The sequence below is a fragment of the Pleurodeles waltl genome, chromosome 5 (assembly GCF_031143425.1).
Source record: "Pleurodeles waltl isolate 20211129_DDA chromosome 5, aPleWal1.hap1.20221129, whole genome shotgun sequence".
NCBI classification, from domain to species: Eukaryota; Metazoa; Chordata; class Amphibia; order Caudata; family Salamandridae; genus Pleurodeles; species Pleurodeles waltl.
In genome coordinates this window covers 1,647,419,414-1,647,434,011 of record NC_090444.1, presented here as the reverse complement: position 1 = coordinate 1,647,434,011, position 14,598 = coordinate 1,647,419,414, and the positions used below count along the sequence as shown (strand labels likewise).

The 14,598-nt window shown below is 44.8% G+C and overlaps 1 protein-coding gene across 2 annotated transcripts in view; it reads left to right on the top strand.

Annotated features, from left to right (window-relative positions):
- The window catches only part of SMC6 (structural maintenance of chromosomes 6), a 610,138-nt gene that overhangs the window by 451,693 nt on the left and 143,847 nt on the right, over window positions 1-14,598 (top strand). For both annotated transcript variants that reach the window (XM_069235972.1, XM_069235971.1), the window contains exon 23: window positions 11,526-11,651. In XM_069235972.1, the coding sequence (XP_069092073.1) occupies window positions 11,526-11,651 (126 nt within the window). The remainder of the gene's footprint in view (window positions 1-11,525; window positions 11,652-14,598) is intronic.

The following is a 14,598-nucleotide window of genomic DNA, read 5'->3' as shown; positions in this document are numbered from 1 at the left end:
ATAATCCACCCCCGATATCATCCCCATCTAAACCATGCTGAATAATGTATTGATTCTTTCACAATATGTAGACATTCCCTGATGTGTACTACTAAATAAACTGCCGAGGCTTCCCCAAGTTCTTTGATGTCTGGGGCACTGTGCTCTGAAGCCCTAATGATTTTTCCACAAAAGGTACCCTGGCCAAATTTGTGTCCTTTTTCCTTACATACCGGAGATAGCAAAGATATCGAGGTGTTGAGGATTCCCCCGAGGGAATGGAGAGATTAGCCGAAACGTGGGTCTTTTTTTTTGAGCAAGAGGGAAAAAGTGTTGTTCAGAAAAAGCATACTTCTGTTTTATAAAATGGTATCGACAAAAGGTTTGCTGGGCTCGGACCACCATCTTTCCAGCTTCCAGAAACAAGCAGGCTCGTAAAAAATGTGTTTTACCACTAATTTGGCATTTTTGTAAGCGATTTGCAAGTTTTCCTTTTTTTAGTCATTTTTACGTACTTGCAGTTTGTGGTGGAAACAGGTGTGAAACCTGTGGGGGATCCTGGAAAGCGATGCATTTTTGAAAAGTAGGCAGCATTTCAAATGTATTGATGGGTCATGTTTTTAGATCGTTCATGGCTTTCCCAAAAGAAATGAATCGTTGAAATAAAAGAATGAAGATAAGCAGGAAATAATAAAAACAGATCATATCATTTTCTTCTATAATACTTTTGGTTCAGTTTCGTGTTTACAAAAGTCATATGCTATTACTCTTACCCTTCTGGCTGCAAAAACATACTTTATTCATTCAACGAACGCAGTACCCATAGCCAGAATTATATTTTATTTTGTAATGGCCATGCATCAATTCATATCGCAAAATCTAATAACTGAAAAAAAGGGCATGAAGGAAACGTGCATTTTTTAAATGTGTCCTAGATAGTGACTTTAGGAATAAAGGTTGTTTGTACAAAGTACAAATCTGAATTTGGGGCTACCCACACTATCATTCATTTTGGAAGGTAAAAATGAAGAGAAATTTAGTTGATAAAGCAAACGTTCTATTATTCGGTTCTCAGACTTCTCCCAATAAGTGTACCCCATATGTGTGGGTGGGCCGAACAGCTACAACAGGAAAGCCCCAAAATGCAACATCACAGAGATAACAAGTTTTCACGAAAATTGACCATTTTGTTCATGTGAATAGCTATGGTATTTGGATCCGGACTTGGCTGCCACCCAGGGTGGTCTACTAAACCCAGATAATTCTGAACCTGCGGAGTCTAGTGTGGTATGACTTTTGTGGCTCCTGCACTTTTCTACTTAGAATGCCCTGTAAACTTTGGTCAAAAAACATATTTTCCTCATATTTCCGTGAAAGAAGTTACAGAATCTTTGGGACCCACAAAATTGCTGCCGCCCAGTGTTCTCACTCTTTTGCTGGAAAAAACACTACCCCGCTTGTGTGACTGGGCCAATCGCCTGCCACAGCAACTGGTAAAAACCTGAACCGTGTGAAGTCAATGTGGTTTCAATGAGGTTTTCAAATGGTTAAGGTTTTGATCATTTCAGTGATGTGCACTAGATCCACCCACACACGGGAGGCAGTGTTTTTTTTTGTTTTTTGTTTTTTTTCTTCAGCCGACTGGACTTCGGCAACGCACTCTATGCAGGGACCACGGCCAAACTACAAAAGAAAATGCAACGTACCCAAAACGCCTCCGCCCGACTCATCCTTGACGTCCCACGCCGCAACCACATCTCTGCCCACCTCAGAGAACTACACTGGCTACCTGTATCGAAGAGGATTACTTTCAAACTACTCCACAACACGGGTCCGACCTACTTCAATGACAGACTCACCTTCCAACAACCCCCCTCCCCCCCCCCCGTCCACCAGCTCCACTCTGCCAGCCTCGCCCTCGCCTCCGTCCCCCGCATTCACCGATCCACCACCGGAGGAAGATCCTCCTCTCACCTCGCTGCCAAGACCTGGAACTCCCTACCGCTCCAACTACGCCAGACCCAAGACCTCCTGACCTTCAGAAAATGCCTCAAGACATGGGTATTCGACCAGTATTCACCCCCCGCCCCCTGCCCCCCCCCCCCCCCCCCCAGCGCCTTGAGACCCTGATGGGTGAGAAGCGTGCTTTATAAATTGATTGATTGATTGATTCTGGAGAAGTTTGGAAATGCATGTTTGTAAGACTTGAGTTATTGTCTGAGTTTAGTTGTTGCCTTGCCTGAGTTTTCTGTCACATTAATATTGGAAAATATCCTTTTTTGACCCCCAATTTTACTTTTGCTGGGTACTCAGGGTAAGAAAATGTGCTGAGATACCACCCTGGATTACCCTTGGTAGACTTCAGAAATGACAGTGGTTGATAAAGAGTTCCCAGCTTACCCAGTACATCCATTCACCACAGCTAGTGACCGGAAATTGGGATTTACCCCCTTTCTGCCAGCCCATATTTAAAAACTTATTCCACAGGGATCAAAATTTCCTCTCACTTGCCATGCGGATAAGTATGCTCTAGGTCACAGAAGGGCAGTACAACTGTTGAGGGCTTTTCAGGTGGTGGGATGGCCTGATATGTCCCCCTTCCAAATCTTTCAGCAAAATAAAACATCTATGGGTGTTTAGTTACTTTCTGCTTATAGGGATGGTGGTTGCTCTCAAACCCTGGGCTGGTTCCCCTACCCATTGTTTATTTTCCTAAAAAAAATAATTGTGGCATTTAATTTAATGTTCTTTCTTCCCCACCTAGTGTGTGTGTGGTGGGGGGTGGGGTGGGTGTCGAAAAAACTTCTGCAGTTTTTTCTGAGGAAAAGGTAAAACCAAACCTTGGAGGGCAGCCTCTGCCCTTGTTTTTTTCTGTAAGTATTCCCTTGGGTCTAGTGGGCTTTCTGTCCTGCTGGAAAAATCGACTGGGGTTAATCCCAACCCCCCAGTGTGCCTTTCAGGGGTACTGGGCAACAGACTATCAGGACATGTATGATGTGAGGGCTATTCTGCCTCCCTAAGAGGTAGATTGAAGTTTAACTCTACCCCTCCCCATCTGTAGCTCAGGGTGGTGGGCAGAAAGACTGCTGGGGCCCTCTGGTGGGGGCAGACTGGTGGGAAACCCCAAGCACCTTCCCAGACCTCTCAGGTGGACAGAAAGTATTTTTGGGGGGTGCAGGGGCACTTACTCATGCATTGGGTGCTCCCATCCTTCCTGGTTGCTGATCACCCCCCTCAAAAACCCCAAAACAAATCATTGGCTGCAGTGGGTCGATCCCTGCTTGGTGATCGCAACCCTCCAGTGATTCTCAAACAAGCTGGAATCCACTAGGAGTAGGTACTGCTGGAAATGGGGCTTTGTCCTCTTTCCAGTGGTACCTGTCTTTCACTGATTGGAGGAGAATTATAGCCCACTTGCTCCTCTAAAGTTGAGAGCAATCAGTGCCTGATGGTGCTAACTTCTTCCATTTTTTGATACTGACGTCTGTTTGCTGCGTGTGCTGATTGTCACAGTGACCAAAAAAGACAATTCAAGATGTGAGGGAAGTTCTACTCTTGTGTTCTGGATTTCTTTTTTAGTTAAAAAAAACCCTTCTGGTGCCTGCACCAGAAGGAGTTTCTCTGACAGTGTTGAGGACAAGCAACAATAGCATTGACAATGGATACATCCCAGCCCAGATCGTCTTTTTTAGCCATCAGCCCAGCTGCAATTCAACCACTGGATTGAGTCATTCAGAAATCCAGCAGCATGGCGGGAAAACCCACAGAGGAAAAGGACAAAGAAAAGGAATAAAGGATGAACTTGAGGAACCAAAATAAAACCTAGTAATCAATATCTGGTCAGTTGCATTGTCAACACAACAGCTAGTAGAACTGAATAACGGAACATCATTAATTTTTACTTATAATACCAACTTGTTGGAATTTTAAGTTGCTCTTTACAGATTCATGAGGACATTACATTTCAGCTACTTTTTTGATAATGTGGCACCGCCAACTCTGACCTAGGAGGAGCCTTTGTATCAAGAGTTCAAACCCAAGAATCCATTCTAAACTCCATCTTCACATTTGACGATGGATATGTTTGACCCTCTGGTTAAGAAAGTTTTACGACTTCTTAATTTTCAGTCAAACACGTCCATGAACATAACCAATGAACAGTACAGCTTTCTAAGGTCTTTGTCATTCAATCAAAACTTAGGACCTAATTTAGATATTGGCGGACTAGGTAGTCCGTCACAACGGTGATATAGAGCCTGTCTGCCGAAACCTAAATCCTGTAGGATATAATGTGATTTAGATTTCAGTAGACTGGATACCTGTAACTGTTGTGACGTACTAACTCATCCGCCAGTATCAAAATCTGGCCCTTAATCTTTCATCCAGCAGACAAAGACAGAGCCCTGGTAGTTTTGGACCAAAGGTATTACCAGTCCGAAGTGATAGAACATGTATCAGACGCCACTAGATACATGTTACTGGATCAAGACCCCACATCTGCTTCCAGAGAGACTTTGTCAAAGATTCTTGATAAATTCTTATCATTGGAATGGATAATTGAAATCACCAAATGTTTTTTGACCACAGAGTTTCCTCGTAGACCACGCCAGTGCATGCTGCCTAAGATTCACAAGCATCCCATTGATCCTCCCTTCAGGTCCATAGTCTTGGGTTGCGGCTCTGTCCATGAACGTTTGGGGGAAGTACCTAGATAATTTTTTTTCAATCATTCATCCAACAATGGAAGTCTTACATTCAGGACATAACAGACTATCTCAGACAGTCCCCTCAAAACTTCAGCTACCTGTTGGCTTTGTGCTATTGATGTCCCAGCTTTATATACATCCATTCCACATCAAGAGGGGCTCAAAGCAGTTGAATGGGCGCCTTTGCAACATACTTATGTATATGCTAGCAACGTTTTTCTTCTGGAAGTCTTATATTTTTGTCTGTATCACAGCTACTTTGTTTGGGCTGATAGGTTTGACCTACAAAAAACTGGCACTTCAGTGGGTTTTTCCGGCCCCCCTACCTATGCGAACATCTTCATTGTGAAATTTGAAAATGAGTTTATTTTCTCTGACCCATCTTAGAGTGATAACTTGGTGGCCTATTTCCTGTACATCAATTATATCTTCTTCATTTGGAGTAATACTAGGTTGAGCCTGGAAGACAATATCATGCAGTTGAACTCAAGGAACCCAAGTATTCAGTTTACTCACAACATCAGCAACAGCAGCAATTAATTTCTGGACGTTTGATTGGAATTTGCTGATGCTGGTTGAAATACCAGAGTATATAAGAAACCCGCAGATCACAATAACTCACTGTTATACCAAAGTGTTCACACTCCTTCTCTTAAACAACATCTGCCTTATTCTCAGTTTCTTTGCATCAGGAGAATAACTTCTGGTGCATCTGTATGCACAGCAATCTTGGAAGAGCATAAATCTTTATGTTTAGGAAGAGGATATCCAAAAGATCTATTGGACACAACGGTGAATAAGGTTAAAACGTTAGATCGGAGTAATTTTCTACAAACCCATGTTTGCAAAGCATCTTTGTGTCTAAATTTTCCACCAAATCACAATCCATTAAACTGATAATCTGCAAAAGATGGGAATTACTCCAATCGGAACCGGACCTCAAAGGGTTGGTTAGTCACAAAACCGCTATTTGCACACAGGCGCTTAAAGAATGCGAAAGAGATTCTTTCGACAACCAAAATGACCACCAAAACAAATTGGTCAATCACGAAGTGCCATAATTGCATTCATTGCAATAACGTAATTAGTGGGAACACTTGCACATCCCACAATATGACAGTCAGTTAAATTGATACTCTGCGGTTTGTAGCATTAAGTACCCGTGTGGTCTTTTATATATTGGAAAAACAAAAAGGAAGATCAAAGTCCAAATTACGGAACATAAGAACATGATAGGCAACAAGAATCGCAATTCTAATGTGGCAGCTCACTGGTTGGATTTCAAACAGAATGTAGATCAATTACGATTCCAGGTCTTGGAGGTCATGAGAGTAAGCCCTGAAATGAACCTACCTAGAATGTCACAGAGAAAATCCTACTGGATAAAACTACTTAGGCTTGGCAATATCCATTTAGAGCTCATCAAGCTGTTTTATCTGCAACTTAGTCAAATTTTACCTACCACACAAGTTTCACATGTTGTCTAACAGCCCTCCTGCAGCTATCATCAGGTTTTTTGTTGTGTCATTAACAGTGATGCGCTGAACATCTTGTATATATATCTGATATTGCTTGTTAATTGTGATACCCCACAGTGTAATTTCTGTACCAGCATGAGCCACTGTTCATGTCACATATTTTCCCTTGCATTATTTGTTACGCCATTACTGTCTTATGTCTCTTATCCTGTATGTTTGTTGTCAAACAACTATTGCTTGATAGTCTCTTTATAGCTACCATTAAGTTTTGTTGACTCATGGACAGCGACACATTGCGCATCCTGCACATGCCTGTAATGTATCATGAGTACAATGTCATTTTACCGTGTTTTGTTTGCTCCCGCATGAGTTGTGATTCACACCCTAAAAGTGATGCCATAACTGCAATATGTTCTGGAAGTACTGGAACATTATATCTTCCAAACCTTGGAGAGTATTATACTCTCATTTATTTTGCTTTTTATTTGAGGGTTCTGGTTGCAAGGTTCTCTGTAATGTCACATTTATTAGACTGTTTTTATGCATGTTAAGTTTCCCCGACTATTAACCATCATAAACCCATTCCTGTGTCTCTGTGTCTACTAACTCACTACTGAAGGAGGCTGGCTCAGTATATGGTGTACACCTATAGGTGAGGTACTCCGTACTGAGTCCAGGCAACCCTTAGTGATAGTGTTAGTGGTTCCAAATAACCAAAGCTCTCATAGGGTAGCCATAGAGAGCAGCTAAGGCTTATCTGAGAGGGTGTAAAGCAATTGCTAATACCAGTCAGTAATGTTCACACAAGGAAGAACCACACCACTGTCAGAAAAATAATGTAGTATTACTTAAAACACAGGTGCTAAACTAACTTTGATATATATCCTACCCAGAGATATAGACACACAAAAATATACTTAGTAACAGGTAAGTAAAAGAATAAAACAACATGGGCCCCTATCTGGGGGGAGAGGGGTTGCAAACCGTATACTAAAAAAATGACACAAGAAAGTCACAACTAACCAAGACTGACATCCAAGGATCTTCAGGACTTGGGAAGTACTAAATTACCAAAGATAAGTACCTAGGTTTCCCCAGGTGCACGTGTGCAGAGATGTTACCCCAGGTCATTGTCCATAGTATAACATGGGTAAGTTGAGATTAGAGTTTGCGTGTTTTAGGAACCTTCTCAGAGGAAACCTGTTGGTACAAGGGAGGTTCAAGAGTGCCCCCACCCGTGGATACCCAAAGAAGTGGAGTACCTACGCCCTGGTGCATAGGGGTGAAGTTGTTTCGCAACCTCCTGTTGGACTCAATGGGGACATCGGCTGTCCAGCTGCTACAGTGATCCCTGGACCAGGTTGGTGGAACCCAGGTGTCGATTCTGTACGATGAGTACCTGTGGAGAGAGGGGACAGAGTCCAACCCATGCGGAGTCACCCACCCTTCTTGTTGATACTTCACTGTAGGATGGATGCCTTGAAGATGCAGCTGTGGAGTCCAAGTAATGCTGAGGGATGCCAGGAGTCATCCACGAGCTGTCCCATGCCAGTTGTTGATTTGCAGCGGGGTCAGTGGCCAGCAGGACCACCAAAAAGCCTTGACAAATGCAAAAACATGGTGCCAGAAGTGTTGCAGCAGTAGGGACCAGCAAGGTCCAAGGGACTCAACCTTTAAAGGTAAGTCAGGCCAGCCCTCAGCAAGAAGGAGAGTCAGCAGGAATCGATGAAGACCCCAAGGGGGACCCTCTGGCATCAGGCACCGGAAGTCTGAAGGAGGTCGCAGCAGCACAAAGAAGATTAATGCCCACGTTGAAGGGAGGACGTTAGTCTTGGGGCTGTGTGATGCTTGAGGCTGGGGCTTCCTGGAGCTAGAAGGTCTTCGAACTGAAGAGCCAACAAGCCTTGGCAACAACAAACAAACAGCTCCAATGAGGGACCACAGTCTTTCCCATTGCAAAGAAAGCAGGTCAGACTTCTCGAGAGCCACAGAACCACCAACTGTTTTGCAGAGCCTTGAGTCCGTGGGACAGCAGGATCCACAAACCAGTCGTTGATGTTGAGGTGCCTGCGGATGCAGGGGAGTGACTCCTTCACTCCAAGGAAGATTCTTTCTGGATTTCCTTAGTGCAGACAGAGTCCTTGTGATACTGGAGGATATACAGCCGCTGAAGTTGCAGAGTCCTTGCAATGATCCGGTACAAAGTTGCGTAGGAGCCCTCCTACCAGATGCAGTCTTGTCTTGGGTCCCAGCGAAGTCCAGCAGCAGAATCCGGTGTCCAGGTCAGGGAAGAGTCTTGAAGACTAATCTTGTAGATGAATCTGGGGTCCTAACCTCGGGGAGCCCTTAAGTACCCCAGGAGGAGGGTTAGACGTCTACTGCAATGACCAACTGGGGGTCAGTTGGTATACTGGACTGGACTGACCAGTCAGATGTCCCTGTGGCCTCTGCTCATCTTGTTTCCAAGATGGCAGAATCAAGTTGCCAACTTGCAGAGCCTTGGACACCTCCCCATGGGAGGAGTTGGACAGGGGGGTGGTCATTCCCTTGTCCTTTGTGTGTTTTATGCCAGAGCAGGAGCCTTTGGGCTCCTTCACTGAAAGAAACCGGTTTTGTAAGGAGGGCACCAAATGTGCCCTTTAAAGCAGTCTGGTGGCACTCAGGAGCACCCCCACCCCTAGCCCAGAGACACCTATTTCTAAAGGAGAGGTGTTAACACCCCTCCTCTACAGGAAATCCTTTGTTTTGCCTTCCCTTGCCCAAGTTACGCTCTGCAGCAAGAGGACAGAACAGTGTCTGGGGTCGGCGGCAGCACTGGCTTGCACGCAGACCCTGTAGGCTGCAAAGGCAGACGGGGGGATCTTCTAAGGAACTACCACAGTACTTGATATCATACAAGTAACACCTGGAATCGGTGTAGTTGCATGATTCCATCATGTTTAATACCAAACATGATTAGGTTCAGTGAAACCATTGTGTAGTTAGACATCTCATGATGACCAGTGTCCACTGCATACCTTTAAAATGGCTTCCCTTCACTTACAAAGCCCAGAAAATGGGCTCTGGGATTTGTAGGGCTATCTCTGCATATGCACCCTGCCTTTGGGCTGAAGGGCCTACTTTAGGGGGTGACTTACAGGGTCAGAGTGCATTGACGAGATATAAGGTAGACCTTATATCTGGGGTGAAAGGTGCATCCACCATTTCACACAGGCTGCAGTAGCAGGCCTGTAGACATAGTTTGCATGGACTCCCATGTGTGGCATAATACATGCTGCAACCCATGGGGGGGCCCCTAGTAAATCAGTGCCCTGGGTACTTAAGTACCATATACTAGGGACTTACAGGAGTACACAAGTATGCCAAATGTGGGGTGTAAGAAGTACTTACCAATCAAATTTAGGGGAGAGAACACCAATACTAGGGTCACACCAGGCAAAAAGTGGGGGCAACCATGTCAGAAAGATCCTACTTTCCTACAGCCACTAGTCTGGTTTCCGTGTTTATCTTTTTCGCACTAATACGGTTTCACATTAGGCTTTTTTTTTTATCTGAACGCGGTGGTTGGGGAGCATTGCAGGTGCTCGGGTGGAGCAGCAGCACAACGCAGACGGTGGCGCTCACTTTAGGTGTTATTCAAACCCAGCCCGGATAAGTCTTCCACTACTGTTAGAGGTATCGTTGGTGTTCTTCAGATCAGTGAGCATTGGTAAACTCACCCGCAGTGTGCACTTTTGTTTACAGTCATCAGTTTGCCTCTACGCCTGGTCGGGCATTTTCTGCACGCGGAAGTTATTTACGTTTGGTTCTTCGGGGCTGGGATTGATTGCTTTGACGTAACGCTAAGGAATTCTCATTGGTGTCCCTTATGCTTGGTATAGCTGCATAGATTCAGTGGAGTGACTGCATTTTTTGGTACAGCATACGTATGTTTAGCAGCCACAGTATTCGTGACTGCGGTGGCATCCACAAAGCATCTGGTTCTTGGGCATCACGGTTCCTGTGTTGTAACCTGTGGAAGCTGTGAACTATATCTGAGTCTGATATTGTTAATCAGAGCATGATTGAAGTTGCAGTGAAGAGGGCCTTGTGCCGGCATCACTTATGTTTTTTTTCTGTTCTTCGTGGCACAGGTAAATGGGAGCACAGCACTTATGGGCTATTCGCGTTTGTAATTCAGTGAGGCATCTTTAGTTTTGATTTTGTTCATGTAGTGGGGCGCTTTATTCACGTGAGGGTATTTGTGGCGATGTTGACTCGTGCCAGTTTCCTACTTCAGTATGCGCTTGAAAGGGAACATGCTACTTTGGTTCACTGCTGTACACAATTTGCATTATCTCCGGTTTTTATCAGATGGCGCGTGCGCCTGTTTTCAGGTTGACGCAATCACTATGTCATGTAGTATGGGAAAAACTTTGGTTTGTGATTTGGTGTTCTTATGTGGGGTAGCAGAACTAACATTCCTCCTTGTTTCCTATGTATTTTTCCAGTTACCCTTGTTGAAGGGGCGTTATGGTCCTGAAAAGCATTGGGTTCTATAAAGAGTCAACAGCTTCAATGGAATTCAGCAATCTTCTACAAAGTACTTTGTGAATTAGTAGTGACAACAGCACATGAACTGTTTTGAACTACGTACATGTCATTTCGCCTTTTTGGTTTAAAGAAAATGGATTTGAGACTATACCCTTGTTTGTTAATCATTTTGTGTACTATTTAGTAATAACGTGCGCACTGGTCCCGAGTCACTGGTTCAGTCTGTATTGAAACACTGCACGTGCTTCCGGCAGAGCACGCTTCAATGCAGCACACTGCAGTTGGGTGAATTGGGTTCGGTTTGGTGAAAGGAGAGTAGTGGGCTACATTACTTCATTCTGGAGTGCATCATACACCTATTTACAAAGTGTTGAGAGCAAAGCATTCACGACCACCGCACTGTAAAGTTAGTGTGGTGGATGTGAACCATTCACCCCCTGCATTTAAGCGGTGGAGGAAAGACGTTGTGCGAAGCTGTTGTCAACTATCCGTTCCAGACACCTGAGCTACTAAACTGTTCGGTTATCTGAAGGTAAGAATTTAATAATTCACTGAGCTAGTTCTACAGCTACACTAAATCATAGCCACAATATTCCCAGCCCAGTTCAAATACAGATTAAGCAGTCCTGCCCTGTGTTTTAAGGTCAAACTCAATAACACCTTTACCCCCACAACATCAAATATAAAATTGCAGTATAACAACAAGGGCATCATTCAAGCAATGTAAGTAATTATTAAATGTATCATTTTAATGGTGTCCTTGGCTACTGAGTACTATGTTTAACCATGTATTTTTACCCCCGTTTATTCTGATATGATTTGAACACAGGCAGTACCACGAAGCAAAAGAAACATACCAGGACGTTGAAAGCAAAGTAAAAAATCTTAAAAGATTCATTAAACTTTTGGATGAAATAATGTTCCAGAGATACAAAACATATCAACAGTTCCGAAGGTATGTAATTTATGGCACTGTTAAATAGTCACCATTTATTGCTGTGCCTGGAGTGGAGCTAAGGTTGTGTTTTGCAAATGAGAATAGTTTTCCCTTCCTTACTACTTGCCTTTACGCACACCACTCTAAATCTCCATGATTGGTGGGTGAAGGTAAGTCCTTTTGATTTTACTCTCCTTGCGTATAATTGAGATATCATTATATAAAGTGACATGGGTACTATAGAATGGTTAGGGAGATATCATAGGAAAATTGGAACAGATACAGTGACATAGACTAAGTAAAAGACACTGGGACTGACATTCATACGCACACTGAGACAGAGGGATATTGACTGACAAACGGAGACACAGAACCGCTTTGAATTTCAGGCACAAGTCTCACTGATTGCACTCACACTGGTTTGGTGAAATGGTGCAAACCCCACTTCTCCACCATTGGATCTTTCATATATTCACATGCTTGATTCATTCCGTGTCATCAGACTGGGAAGTCCCAGTAATCGTAAATAGCAGTAAAGAATTGTAAAATGTCTGTAGGCCTAAACAACAGTATTTGTTTTTTAGGAAACTATATTATTTGAAGCAACGCAAAACTTCAGCCAATGTAGTGGAGCATCTTTCTCTCCTTGTCCTCCTAGAGGACACCATACATCAGATTTTTGCTGCACGCCATGTGTGAGGGAGGTCCTGTGAAGAGCTTTGCTCTAACCTTCCACTGACCTTATTGTGCCACTTTCTGGTCTTCACTGGAACTTAGCCTGCAAAATCTTCAACTTTCAGTGAACTGATATGTTACGTTATGTGGATCACCCAGTAGGGTATCCAGGCGCTGGAGCAGTTGTATAGGTGAGATATTAAGTGTGTAGGAGTCAGCCTCGGAGCATCATTTGAAGAGCCAGGTCTTCCGCTTGTTGCAGAATGAATGAAGCAAGGATGTGGTCCTGATGTGTAACAGGAGGTCGTTCCACGTTTGGGTTGCAATGTGGGAGAATGCCACACCTCCTGTTCTGCTTTTGCAGATGGGGGGGTTACCAGTGAGACTGAGCGTAGGTGACTGGTGGGTTGATAGAAGTGAAGGCAGTTGTTAAGTTATTTTGGTCTTATGTTGTGGAGTGTCTTGTGTACGCACATGAGTAGTTTGAATTGTCATCGTTTATATACATGGAGCCGGTGGAGCTCTCAGAGATGTGGTGTGATAAGGGTGTTTCATGAGACATCTGGGATATCTTGCTGTGGCATTCTAGATACCTGATAGAGACTTCTAGCGGCAGATTCCTTACCTTAGAATTATCCCAGGTGTCAGACTGGATCTGAAAGACTTTATATGGGCAGTACCCTTGCATACCAGTAGGTGGCATCAATCGGCTCTGGGTGCGTCTTCGGCGCCACAAGTGATGTCTGCGTCACCTATAGAAGCGCACTCAGGCGAGGTGATGGCAGTTCTTTTCTTTCTCTGCCAGCCAGCGCAGATCTAGAGAAAAGCTACCCTCCCTCACTTTTTAACAGGATTTGTTTGACTTTTTGCTCACCTTTTATGAGTTTTTTTTTCTCCTGGTGTGTCGAGGTAATGTCATTAAAGAAGACAGGTTTTAATCCTTGTGGCATCTGTCACTGCGCCATGACGTGACAGACCCACACCTTGTGTATCTGTGGTATCGGCAGCGCAACCATAACTCCAAGTTGTGCTCCCACTACCGGGCCAAGGCTCTGAAGGCTTTAAGGGAGTGGTCCCTAAAGCTCTTGGTGGCCAAGTAGGCGATTCCATGTCACACAGCTCCTGTGAGGTCTCATTCCCGGTCGAGAGGAAGGTCATGGGATCATTCTAGGAGTCCCAAGTCCTCTTCGTCCCATTCAAAGTCATCAAGACACTCAGGTAGGAGGCACAAAGAACACAAAAAGTTGAAGCACGCTTCAACTTCTTGTCTGGTTCTTCAGAGCCTAGGGCAGGGCCAACTCTGCACCTCCTCAGCTTTCAAGGGAGCCTGAGCGAACCCCACACAATTGAAAGAATTTTACAAGGCTATGCAAATCATTTTTGAATGGGCTGACCCCTCTTGAGCACCTTCAGACCTTGCGGGGTCAGAAAGGGCCATGTGAGCGGATCAGAAGCCAGCTCCGATGGGCCCCCGTGGATCCGATGATGGATCTGTACTGGTGCCAGTCGCGCCTCTGCGACCTTCCCTGGCCCCAGTACCAAAGCCTACGCTCCCGCCACCCACCCCACTGATCCCTGAATCCTACATTAAGCTGGAGCTGCGTCGACTAATGCCGATTCTAGCACCGACAGGACCCTTGTATACTAGGTTGGTGCCTCAGCCTTATTCTGAAGGGCTAGACCTCGGGGAAGAATTGGAGGGGTCACAAGAGCCTTTAGAAATACCAGTCTGAAGAACAGGATATGAACTGGGTGAGCAACTGGGTGATGCCAGCGGACTGAACACGTCTCCAGATACTGGCATGTTTTCTCCCCTTACTGTGACTTTGGAGGAGGGAGCTGTCTATGTGATGGTGGTGGAGAAGGCGCCTGTGATCCTGGACCTCGAGTTGCCCTCAGTGGCAGTCAAGACCAACATCTAGATGGAGATGCTGCAACCAGAGCTTCCTCCTCTCAGCCTCTGCTCCCTTTCAATGAAGCAGTCACCAACGTTCTTCTGGTAACCTGGTCCAAACCCACCACAGGGGTTTTTGTGAAAAGGACAATTACCTGTGACACCACCCGCCCCACTCAAGGGGACCCAAGCTTCCACACCAACATCCTATCCCAGACAGCTTGGTGGTCCAAGCTTCTACTTTCCATAGTGTGTTCCCTGCTGCACCACTAGACAGGGAATCCAAGAGGCTGGATAGCTTAAGTAAGAAAAACATTTCTTTCACCAGTCTTGCCTTGCGATCAGTAAACACAGCATGATTATTGGACCGCTGTTCCCACACACTGTGGGACATGG